Here is a 12822-nt window from a genome sequence, read left to right as displayed (position 1 = left end):
AGCTGACATTTTCAATGGGAAATATTTTAAATGAGATGTGAAAAGGAGGGAAAGATTCCAGTGACTTCCCAAATGTCAGCTTTTAATTCTGATGATTAAAATGAATATTCCAGAAATAAAAGCCACCTCTCCGGTATGTGGAATCGGGGCAAGAGCACTGAGCACACTGGAAAGGGGTATGATTCAAGTCCCAGTAGACATGTTCTTTGAAGTTGCACCAAGGTTTGTCCTGGGCAGGCACTCTGCCAGCTCCACAGCTGGTTCTGTCCAATCCCAGCTTCTGGAGTGGAAGAATTTTCTCCGAAGGAAAGCGGCCAACACCCTGTTCCACCCTTCCCTTTGGGTAACTCGTTGCCAGGCAAGAATCTCTCACACCAGTGTCTTCTTTTGGCAGCCCAAGGAACAATCTGTCAGAATCTCGGTAGTTGTGAGCTTAAGTCCATCTCAAGAAGCCGGTTCTGCAGCCTGTAGGACTTCCTTCCAGCTGGGGACACTTAGAACTGCTTGTCAGCCATACGTTTTGTGAAGTCAAACGTGGGGAAGGGCCTGGTAGGGAGTGGGAAGCTCCCAAATTCCTCCTAGAATAGACTGGGGAGAGGCCTGGGGACAAGTTGCCAGATAGAATACAGGGCCTGCAGCTTCCAGCTTTGAATTTCAAAATAATTTCCTCAGTATGTATCCAAAATCTTATTGCATGGCATGCATAATACGGGGTAAAAAAGATCGTTTACCTAAAATTCAGATTTAATTGCCACCCATATTTCCCTCTGTTAGATGTGGGAAGCAAAGTCTGGTCCCAGGCACCGCCCTCAGAACAGAAGGCGAAGCCGGTTGGGGTCTAGGGCCAGCTTGGGAATCCTGCACTACGCAGCAGCAGCTTTCCAGGGACCGGCCCTGGAAAACGCCGAGGGCAGTCAAAGCGCTTTGAAAAGGGCCGAGGGCCGCGTCTTGGCGAGACCGTGGGAAAGTCTCCTCAGGAGGAGTCATCGCCTGGCCTCCTCCCGGCTCGCTTCCAACCCTGGCAGCCCTGCCACCTGCCCGCCCACCCACCCGCCTACTGGTGCGCGCGGCCTCGGGCCCCCGTAGTGCGCAGGCGCGAGGCCTGGGGGCGGGGCGATCGCCCCGGGGGAAGGGACTGGCTCGCGTCGGCCTGGCGGGGCGCTGGTCCAGGTTGAAGCCCTACCTGAGGAAGAGGTTGTGACCAACTAGCAATCCTGAGCGCTCTCCTCACAGAATGGAGAAGACGGCTTTGGCTGTCTGTGAGGTGATGCTGGGAAGGGAGAGAAACACACTTTTCTGAGAAGAGGGTATTTATTGTGAGGAGACCTCAAAGTTTGGGCGGAGGGATCTGGCATTTCCTGAGGTGGAGGAGAAAATGGCAAGAAAAGTTAACATTCCCCTTTCTTTGTGATTGTGGGGGAGGGTGTAAGGCCTGAAGCATGGAGGTGCTGGACTATACATCACCCTCGTGCGTCCTTTGTGAGGAACCAGTGTATTCCGGGCTTGCCTTTGTGCGAGTTAACACCACAACCTAAGGCTGAGAACGCGAAGGCTCATGAACTGTGGTGTTTGCCAAACCTGAGATGATTCTGAGAGGGGGCAGAGGTCGGCCAGCTTGATTCCCAACGTTTTCCACCCACCTATGCTGAGAGGGGACTTGGAAAGGCGGGAAGGAAATGTGTAGCCATCAAAGAGTGGACCAAGGAGCACCAATCCATCCAAAATGGGAATGGGAGGACAAGATGTGATTACAACTCCTGGGGCCACCGCGAGGTGCAGAGCCCTGAGCTGAATGATAAAAGATCGAATCCAAGTGTTCATTCCAGGTTTTCCATACCTGTGGGCTGCGAACTGTTTAGTTCTGGAATGTCCACCTGGCTCCATGGCTGAACTTTGCAGACAATGCTTAATGGAGCACTTAGCTCCAGACCTTCTAAAGGACACTGCACAGGCGAATATCGACAGAATCACAGGCTCTGAGATAACTTAGGGTATTCGTGGCCCTCGTGTCTTCTTTGTCATTGTCAAAGGAAGTTGGGGGGATGGATTTTACAGATGATAAAACCTGGGATAGAACCCAAGGCTCTGACTCACCAGCCAATATTCTTTTCCTAACTGATATCATTATACACAAAGACACTGGAAAAATCTGAACAGAGGAAGCACAGGAAATCAGAAGATAATGTGAAGGAAGCTGTTAGATTGTAGAAGTGCCGGAAAACTGTCTTCACCAACTCTGGCACAAATCAGGATCTTCCTTCCCAAATTTGTTTACTCGGAACTCTCTGCCTAAAAAAAAAATAAATAAATAAATAAAAATAAAAATTTTGGAGTGCGTGTTGCCCTTGCAGAGGCTTGAAGCTTGATTCACAGCACGCTGGTGGCAATGCTGTCTTCTGATCTCTCTGGGCAGCAAGCATGTGGTGCACTTATGTATATACACACAAAACACTCAAAACACTCATACACATAAAAATAAAGTAAGTTTTTTTGGCCTGGTGTGGTGTCACAGGCCTTTAATACTAGCACTTAGGAGGCAGAGGCAGGTAGATCTCTGAGTCCAAGGCCATCCTGGTCTGCAAAGCAAACAAAATTGTGAGGTGCCTTGTGGGTACTCAGAAGTGAATTCTGGCCTTCTCCAAGAACAGCAAGTGCTCTTAACCTTAGAACACTTTCTCCAGTCCCTCTCCAGCACTTTGTTTGTTTTTTGAGACAGGGTTTCTTTGTGTAGCCTGTGTAGTCCTGGAACTCACTCTGTAGTCTAGACTTGCCTTGAACTCACAGAGATTCACCTGTCTCTGCCTCCTGAATGCTGGGATCAAAGGTGTGAACCACTACTTCCTGGCTCTCCCCCACATTCTTTTTTTTGGGGGAGTGGGGGTTTCGAGACTGGGTTTCTCTGTAGTTTTAGAGCCTGTCTTGGAACTAGCTCTTGTAGACCAGGCTGGTCTGGAACTCACAGAGATCTGCCTGCCTCTGCCTCCCAAGTGATGGAATTAAAGACGTGTGCCACCACCACCACCCGGCTTTCTTCAGCATTCTTTTTTTTTTTTTTAACAATTCTTACTTAGTTTTTATTCATAATCATAAACTTAACTCTGCAATCCAGCTAGACTTGGAGAAGAATGAGGAAAATATGGAACCCAAACAATTTCAGTGAGAGCAGAGATTACAGGGCATTGCAAACAGATGGGGTGGGGGATGATCTCCTGAGCTACAGAAGGTGGTAAGAAGCCCGCAAGTTAAAAGAATTAGAGTTGTCCACAGTCTGAAATGGTGATCTTCTTGCTGGTCTTGCCATTCTTGGACCCGAAACGCTCCATGGCTTCCACAATTTTCATGCCTTCTTTCACCTTCCCAAAGACCACACGCTTGCCATCCAGGCACTCAGTCTTAGCGTGCAGATAAAAAAACTGGGAACCATTTGCGTTTGGTCCAGCATTTGCCATGGACAAGATACCAGGACCTGTATGCTTCAGAATGAAGTTCTCATCCTCACATTTCTCTCCGTAGATGGGCCTGCCGCCAGTGCCGTTATGGCATATGAAGTCACCACCTTGGCACATGAATCCAGGGATAATTCTGTGAAAGGAGGAACCCTTGTATCCAAATCCTCTCTCCCCAGTGCTCAGAGCTCGAAAGTTTTCTGCTGTCTTTGGAACTTTGTCTGCAAATAGCTCAAAGGAGACGGGGCCCAGGGGCTCGCCATCGGCCGTGATGTCGAAGAACAGGGTGGGGTTGACCATGGTTGCAGGAAGAAGCGGCAGGGGACAGCGGCATCTGCAAAGCCTCTCTTCAGCATTCTTAAATAATGTAGCTAAGCATTTCTCTCATTCTGACCCTCAAAAATGTTCATTAGAATGGCAAAGGTGATTCATAATTAGATGCCATTCTTCTTCATAGTTGGGTTGTATTGGGGGAGAAAAGAAAAAAACTGCTATTTAATTTTTCTTTAGTTTTCATCTCCAGATGAACTTACCTAGCAACTTATCGTCATAATTTCCTGTTGTGGTGTGAATTATGTTGACTTATACTGTCTACTCATGTCTCTTCCCAACTATTTTTTGTGTTTAGATACAATGTTGTGCTCTGAACAAATGTAAAACTGTGATTTCATAAGCAGGAATACAGTACTTTATATTAGAGTTTTAACTGTGTCATACAAATTTGTTAGGATCATGATTTTAAAGATTGTATTTTACTTGAATTGTGTTCTTTTCAGATTTTGAGATATTTAATCATTCACTGGAAGTGTGAAACAGGAATATCAAAGAGAGCGTTGCTAGAAGGGCAGCTAACCATTTCCATAGAAGCACTAAGTTCTAAGCACTTGCCAGATTCTCTTCATTGTGCAATAACTAGTAAGTAGAGGAAGAAAATTATTGATTTTCTGTTTGCATGTCATGGTTTGTATAAAGTTTCCAATTTGTCACAATCTTTTCTGGTGTAGCTATAAGGCCAAAATGATTTTAGTATTTGGTAATGAATTTATAAGTGTTTAATATAGGGAAAGTAAAAAGAAGTACTCTTGTTATGAAACTATATACCTGCCTTAAATTAAAATTGTTCAAAATTAAAGATGTTGGTGGCACACGCCTTTAATCCCAGCACTCAGGAGGCAGAGGCAGGTGGATCTCTGAGTTTGAGGATAGCCTGGTCTACAGAGTGAGTTCCAGGACAGGCTTCAAAGCGATACAGGGAAACTCTGCCTCGAAAAAAAAAAAATTGCTCAAACCGGGGACTGGGGAGATAGTGCAGTGTTTAAGAGCACTGGCTCCTCTCCCAGAGGACCTGGGTTCAATCCCCAACAGCAGTTGTTGGTAATTCCAATTCCAGGGAATCTGACACTCACATACATACATACATACATACATACATACATACATACATATAGGCAAAACACCAATGCACATGAAATAAAAATAAATAAAAATTTAAAAACTTGCTCAAAACAATTTTACTTTTGCTCTTGGTTTTAAGTTACTTTTTCATAACAAAGTTATATTGAGTTTTACTTTTTTTCATGTATGGACTTTGGCAATTTCAAAAGAGGCAAAAATAAAGGAAAGGGAAAAGAAAAGACTGGTGTATGTTCTTATCAAGAAACCCAGTTCCACAGGCTTTTTGAAGACAATGGACTTCCTCAGCATGTTTGGCATAGATGGTACTACTCTATTATCTCTGACCTTAATGTAGTTAGTTTATAGTATGTCAAGAAAAAAGGTGATATACACCTGACATAGTACATCATTACAGTAACATATTAGGAACATGAGACTTTCTAGTTATCTGACTCCCTGAAATAATTATTAACATTCAGTATACTACATTTTTCTGTGTATTGTATATAGTTAATTGAATTTTAAAAAATGAAATTAGTATATTATAGTCTCACATGCTTTTTAAGTAAAAGTAGACAGTGTTTTGTGTTAACATGTAAAAAAATTGACTTCCTTCATTTTTGGAAACTTCCTTTGTTTTAGGTTTTTAAGTTGAATAGGCACACAGTTTTAGTAATGAGATAGTTCAGGCCAGACAATAGTGGGTCACAACATTTGGGAGGCTGAAGCAGGAGGGTTGCTGTGAATTTGAGTTCAGCCTGGCATATATAATGAGTTCCAGGTCAGCCTACACTGAGACTAAAGATATACAGTATTTATGTAGATGCTGGATGGGTGTGATGAACTGCTTATAATTTGAGCCTTGGAAGGTAGAGACTAAGATGCCAGGAGCAAATTGGTTAGTGAGCCTAGCCATATATGTGAGATCAGGGTTCTAAAGACCCTACCTCGTAGAATGAATGGAAGAGCAACTGAAGATTCCTAACGTCTGTCTTGGTCCTTCACAAGCCTCAAACACCACATACATATGAAAGGAAGGGGGAAAATAAGGTATAAGGCTAATTAAAGAAGAAACAAAATATCAACTCCTAGCCTTCACATGAATGTATGCACACAATTTCTTGCACATACACCCACATAATACACACACACATACACACACACACACCAAATGAGCTATGAGATGGCCCAGCCCCTTCCTTGACTTTTTCCCTCTTAAAGTCTAATACTTTTAACTGTATTAACTGATTGTTTTAATATTACCTGTTTATAAACATACTTGTATTAATACCTTTTTCATTAAATGGGTTTATTTTTAGGTATGTGTGTTTCTGTGTGTAAGTGTGTGCATGTGAATGCCAGTGCCTGAGGAGGCTAGAGGTGTTGGATCGCTCTGGAGCTGGAATTATAGAAGTTGTGAGCTGCCTGATTGTTAACTGAATTCTGGTTCTTTGTAAGAGAACTAAGCACTATTAGCTGCTGAGCCATCTCTCTAGCCCCTTAAAAAAATTTAAAGGCATTTTTATTACTGACTGTTAAAGAAAGAGTCTCATGTGACCCAGGATGGCCTATGGCTCAACGTGAACTTGGGCTTCTCCTTCCTCTACTTCCAGAGTGCTGTGTATGCCATACTGATGTATGCCACCACACCTGCCTTCTGTGCTGGTGGGGATCCACAACAGGGCTTTCTTCATACTAGGCAGGCACTCTACTAACTGAGCTCCAGCTCCAATCCCTTGTTTTGATTTTCTGAGATAGCATTTCACCCTGTAGCCCAGGCTGACCTTGAAGTCATAGCAGTCCACTGATCTTAGCTTTCTGATAAGTAGGATTACAGGTATAAGCTACCATGATGGCCTCCAACCTGCTGTAGTTTTGATACCTACCATTTCTGGTATATAGAGCTATTTGTTTTGGGGGTTTCTCTGAGTGTCTCTTGCTTTCTTTTCTCTTGTGTTGGATTTTGTCTTCTGGATCCCAATCTCTTTATTTCTTGGCTTACTCACTATTTTAATGGTTCTTAGACTGTAGTAGCTCCCTGGCAAAGAGGGTTAGGGGAAGTAGATTTCTCAAGACCTTGTATTTTTTAAAATGTCTTTACCCTATACCCTGACAGTTTGGCAGGGAAAAATTTCAGTGATTTAACATATCCGATGTTTGTTTTTTCCTTATTTTACCACCAGGTAACTGTATGTACAGGGCTGTATTTGTTTTAAAGTAGAATCCAAGATATTTCAGTATTGTGGCTTCGTGTTCCCCTAGGCCCTCTAATATCTATCCATTCAACTAAGGATGGAGGAAGAGAACAAGGCTCATAACTCAAATATTTTTAAGACTAGGCTTGGAAATTACGTGAATTACTCTTGTTCCCATCCTTTTTGGCTTAGACTTAGCCTTATTGCTGTAATTGCTCTGCACTTGCCAAGGAGCCTATGTAGTCTAATTGTACTTAGGAAGAGGAGAGTAACCAGAAGTTGCTGATCTTCCTTCTTCCCTCTTAACTACTGAGCCATCACTCCAGCTCCCAGGTGTGGGAAATTTCGATTGTGCTTTTCTACAGCAGTTTCTATTACTTAGATAGTGGATTTGTATAATTTTTTTCTAAAATTTTATTCTCTGTTTTCATATTTTTGAGGTAATTTCCTCCAGTTTTTCTTCCAACTCTTTGTTGAAGAAACCTCATTTTTATTCGATATCAGTATTGTTATGTCTTTGCTCTTAGAATGATCAAATTTTCCATTTTGATGGGTAAAAACCTAACAGCTAACATTTCTGAAGCAGGGGAAGATGCGTGTTAGTGATGTGTTAGTTATGTGTTAGTTATCTCAGTGCTCTGTGTTTGGATTCACTAAACCCACTTTTTAAAAGACAATTTTGGTTTTCATCACAAAAGCTTCAGCATATTCAGAGAATAGCTTCTCCTTGCATCGGGGTTAGGGAGGGCCAGCCTCGAGGATGCTGAAAAGAGGAGGTAAAATTCTAATTAAATTCAGCTTTAAAAGAGGACAAAAAAGGTTGGCTCTTCTTTGAAAGCTAGGTATCTAGGTACAAATAATTTTTAACCCACTTGACTAGCAAAATATCTTCTATTTCAGAGTAAAACAGGTTAAAAAAGGGCCAGTATTTCAAGGCTCACACTCAAATGTTAGTTACTGGCATCATGTATTCTGATCAGTAGTTGCAGTTTAGAGTTTTCCATAATCCTGTTCTTTCAAGTATAATGGCATCTAAAGGAACAGTCCTGGTGTTGATTATAGGTGCTAAATATAGGTGAAAAGACTTGCCATTGGTTATAATGAACCCCCACATATTCTTTGTACCTTACAGTACCTCTTTTTTTTATCCTCTATTTATACTGAACTCATTAATAATGTCTCTTTAATGTTCTATATCTAAAAGCAGTTATTTCAGAGTTCCAGTGATTTTTTTAAAGTCAAATTTACTTAATTGTTTTACATTTTTTTAATTTTTTTTTCTTACAGTTGCTTCTACAGGAAGTGTTTATGGTGGCTTGGTCTTCAAGAAGTTTCTAAAAGGTAAATAATTACCTAACTTCCAGGAGACTAAATTTTTTTCTGTCAATGAGTTTAGTGTTTTCTGAAATAGATTTATTCTGAAGGATAGAATTCCTTGGTTTAGTAAATAAAAATATAGGATACTCACTTAAATTTGACTTTCAGGTAAACACGAGGTTTCTTTTTAAAGATGTATTTTATTTTTCAGTTATGTGTATATTTCCATGTGTATGTATGCCACTTGTGTGTGGATGTGTCAGGATTCAGAGAGGAAGTCAGATCTCCTGATGCTGGTGGTTGTGAGCTGCCCAACATAGGTGCTAAGAACTGGATTCAGGTCCTCTGTAAGAACAGTACATGTTCTTAACCCCTGAGCTATCTCTCTAGCCCCAGACACTCATTTTTCAGTGTAAGTATGTCTCATGTAATACTTTATCCTATATTGTATCTGGTAATTCCACTTGAACAATAAAACTAAATAGGTACATGAATGGGCATGATATCCTGGTAATTGTAGCTTTTCTGACTAGTCTCTATACAACTCAGGTAGAAGTTTCCCAGATATAAAAGAAGATTTTTTTCCCCTATATAATTCAGTTAGGAAATGTACCACAAATGCTTTTTCCTGGTGAAATATATAGTAATATTATTGTCTATATTATATGTCTATATATTTCTATATATACATGTCAACATTGGTATGGTTTAGGCACTAAAATTTATTTATTTATTTTGGTTTTGTTTGTTTTTTTCAAGACAGGGTTTCTCTGTGTAGTACTGGTTGCCCTGGAATTCGCTCTGTAGATCAGGCTGGTCTTGAACTCAGAGATCCATCTGCTTCTGCCTCCTGAGTACTGGGATTAAAGGCACATGCAACTACTGCCTGACTCATAACTTAAAATTTTTAAAAAACTTTATTTATTGTGTGTGTGTAGATTAAAGAATGACTAGTTGGAGTTATTCCTTCCACTAGGTGGGTCCTAGGGCTTGAACTCAGACTTGGTGGCAAGAGCATTACCCACTAAGCAATCTTGCCAGTCCCAGTTTCAGAACTTTTGATGAGTGTAGGTTTAATAATTTCTTTTTTCCTTTGATTTACAAATAGTCCACATTTGTTTTAAAGAGATAAAAATGATCTGAGAACTGTTATGTTCGAAAAACCAAATAAATAAATTAAAAGAAAGTTTGAGTATAATGTTTTTCCTTTAGTGATAATCACAATGATTATTCTAGTGAGCATTCATTACCTTTAGGTCTGTGCTCATGTGCTTATTACAGAGGAATTTTTTGTTTGTGTTTGTTTTTAATTTCTTCCTTCCTTCCTTCCTTCCTTTCTTTCTTTTTTCCTCCTGAGGCAGGGTTTCCCTGTATTGCTTTGGAGCCTGTCCTGGAACTTGCAGAGATCTGCCTGCCTCTATTTCCTGAGTTCTGGGATTAAAGGCAAGCACCACCAACAACTATGTCCAGCTGTTTTGGTTTCTTGAGAGAGAGTCTCTCTATTATGTAGCCTTGATTTGTCCTGAGATCTTGCTATGTAGACCAAACTGGCCTCTTGCTTCTGTCTCCTGAATTCTGGGATTAAAGGCATGTGTCATCATGCCCAACCCACATACTTTTATTTCTTCATTGTTGTTTTTGAGAAACCATGTCCAATTTGTGAGGTTCTGGGATGGGACCCATGGTCTCTTGCATGCTAACCAAGCATACTACCAACTGAGCTGTATCCCCAGCTCAGTTCATACTTACATTTTAATCACGCTGCCCTACTGCCTCCTAAGATATCCCATAAGAAAGGTGGCATCAACTTACTATCCTGAAGAGTTCCTCTAATTCCAAGACTTTGGAGATCTGAATTCAAGTTCAAGAGTAGTGGGTTATAACTGGACATGATTGTACAGGCCTGTGATCACAGCACCTGAGAATTGGAGAATCAGAAGTTTAAAGATGTTCTTGGCTACCTAGTGAATTTGAGGCCAACCTGAACTATATGAAACCCTATCTCAAAAACCCAATCCCCTCCCCTCCTAAAAAAGAATCATGGATCAATAGCCTCAAAATCATCTCTCTTACTTATTCTTACTTGCCCTTCTTTTGGGAATTGTTTCCGTGGGATGATACAGACAATGGAAAGATCATACCTAATGCCACTGCTCCAGTTGATCTGTATGAAAATCCCTACAGAAGGAATGTGTTATGATCAGTGGGAAGCTAATAGGGTTTTCTGTTACATCAATTTATAAACATACTTGTGCAAGGAGTGGTCAGATTATAGGTAAGGCTGCTTCAACTAATATTTGTGAAAGTGCTTTGAAAAATGAAAACCCCATTAACAACAAAGAAGTAAGTTTATTGAAGAGGCATCAAGTGTCAGTTATAGAAAAATCACATTTTAATACTAATACAAAATTTATGTAGTGTCACGGTGACTTAGATTTAACTGCTAATTTTTAAAGCTCAAACAGTTTTTGTTTAATACATTTTATTCAACTGTGATAAGGAGTGAGTGGCTCATCTTTCAAATATGAAATATTATAGATAAAATATACAGTAAAAATTGAGTCATTTGTTCATTGTCAGTCACATTTAGTAGCCAACTTCCGCTTAATTCTTCAGTTGTTAGGGCTCATAATACTAACTTTCACTCCATAATGCTATTTATTCATACTAATTAGTAGCATAAATTGCTCAGTGAAGCTCACAAATGAAATTGGCCCAAACTAAGACTCAAATCCCTTAGCTCCTTGGCTTATGCGTCATTAATTATGCCTTTATTACTATTATTATTTATTTAACATTCCTGTAACACTGTTAGCAAACTGCTTTAAATTGGTCCACTGTCTTTACACTGTTTAATTAGCTTCATCAGAGAGTTTCTGCCAGCTGATTCATTAATCATAAGGGCCAGATGCTAAAGAGTTGTGTATCTTTCAAAATTAGTAGTAAACCTCTGAATTCAGTGGGAGTGCATTGTCATCTTCATCCCTCACTTGATTCCTGTCAGTGCCTGAATAAGATACCTCTTTAAGGGAGCTGAATTGCTTGAATAATCTAGCTTCCGTTGTCTCTCTTTGGCTTCTTCCATCTGGGCACTCCAGATCATTTTCTACAAATAGGCTTATACTTTATGCTGAGTAAATAAACAGTAGACCAAGGCAACTTCCCAAGTGTCCTGCCTCTTTAGACTTGTTTTCTTTTTATCCTTCCCCAGTTTCTAACAATCATGCTTTTATGCAGTAAACTTTCACTGAATATCTGCCTCGTCATGTAGAGACAGAAATGAGAATCAGCTCTGCAGTAAAATATGATGTGATAGGATTCTAAGGGAGCTATGTTCACAGAACTTTTGTGGTAGCCCAGAGGATAGTCCTCAAAGTTCCATCACAAGTGTAAGCCATCCTTCCTTTAGTTATGTTAATTTCAGACAGCTTCCCTGCTTTTTAAAAAGTGTGTGTGTGTGTGTATGTGTGTATGTACACGCCAGGGCAGAGGTGCATGTGTCATGGCATACATGTGGAGCTTAGAAGATAACTTACAGAAGTTGGTTCTCTTCTTCCAGTGTGTAGGCCCCAGGAATTATCTCAGGGCTTCAGACTTAGCAGACTCCTACCCACTGAGTTGGCTCACCAGCTTTTGCTTTCCCTCTTTTTTTTTTTAAGTTTTAATATTTTTTAATTTTATTATTATTATTTTGCTTTCCCTCTTTTAAAGTTTATTGGTTCTATACTGAAGACATTTTCTTTTCTTTTTCTATCACTGACATGTCTGCTAAACACCAGTGGAATAAACTATTCTGTCTGGGAGTTACTCTGAAATATGTGTAACATGTTTTCTTAAATTGCATTTTGATATAGCTATCTATTTATTTATTTATATGTTTGGTATTTTTTATTCCTTATTTTTGTTGTTGTTGTTTTTTCGAGACAGGGTTTCTCTGTGTAACAGCCCTGGCTGTCCTGAAACTTTATTTGTAGAGCAGACTGGCCTTCAACTCACTGAGATCCACCTGCCTCTGCCTCTCAAGTGTTGGGATTAAAGGCGTGCACCACCACTACCCAGCTTCAAGATTCCTTTTTAATTATGTCAACATTCTTATAATTCTCCAGGATTAGAAATATTGCCTTTATTTTTAAGAAAAAAAAGGAGTGAATTTCTTAGTCTTTTTCTTCATTATCTAACCAACTAATTTTTGTTAATTATTCTTTGTAATATATAATTATTTATTGAGTTAATTTAAAAGTGCTTTTAGGGATGGCTACTCTTCCAGAAGATCCGGGTTCAATTCCAGCACACACATGACATCTTACAACTGTCTGTAACTCCAGTGCAGGGGATCCAACAGCCTCACACAGGCATACCAATGTACATAAAATAAAAATAAACTTTAAAATTCTTTTAAAAGTGCTTTTATGTTTCTCCCTGAATGATTCCCAGTCATAGTGGCACACACTTTTGATTCCAGGACTCAG

At 40.2% G+C, this 12822-nt stretch overlaps 2 protein-coding genes across 2 annotated transcripts in view; one reads left to right on the top strand and one right to left on the bottom strand.

Annotated features, from left to right (window-relative positions):
• Positions 1–774: 774 nt before the first annotated feature.
• The window catches only part of CUNH11orf80 (chromosome unknown C11orf80 homolog), a 63938-nt gene continuing 51890 nt past the window's right edge, over positions 775–12822 (top strand). The window contains 4 exon segments of the mRNA XM_051193584.1: positions 775–1214; positions 1216–1264; positions 4223–4361; positions 8324–8377. Coding sequence (XP_051049541.1) covers positions 775–1214; positions 1216–1264; positions 4223–4361; positions 8324–8377 — 682 coding nt within the window.
• On the bottom strand, positions 3231–3785 carry LOC127228654 (peptidyl-prolyl cis-trans isomerase A-like). Its single transcript, XM_051193583.1, has one exon. The coding sequence runs from the start codon at positions 3744–3746 to the stop codon at positions 3252–3254; it is 495 nt and encodes a 164-aa protein (XP_051049540.1). The 5' UTR covers positions 3747–3785; the 3' UTR covers positions 3231–3251.

Source organism: Phodopus roborovskii, unplaced genomic scaffold (genome assembly GCF_943737965.1).
Source record: "Phodopus roborovskii unplaced genomic scaffold, PHOROB, whole genome shotgun sequence".
Taxonomy (NCBI): domain Eukaryota; kingdom Metazoa; phylum Chordata; class Mammalia; order Rodentia; family Cricetidae; genus Phodopus; species Phodopus roborovskii.
Note: the sequence above shows the minus strand (reverse complement) of the source record. Positions and strands in the feature narration are given on the sequence as shown.

Coding starts and splice junctions, on each gene's coding strand:
- LOC127228654 (XM_051193583.1), bottom strand. CDS start 3,746: ATGGTCAACCCCACCCTGTTCTTCGACATCACGGCCGATGGCGAGCCC.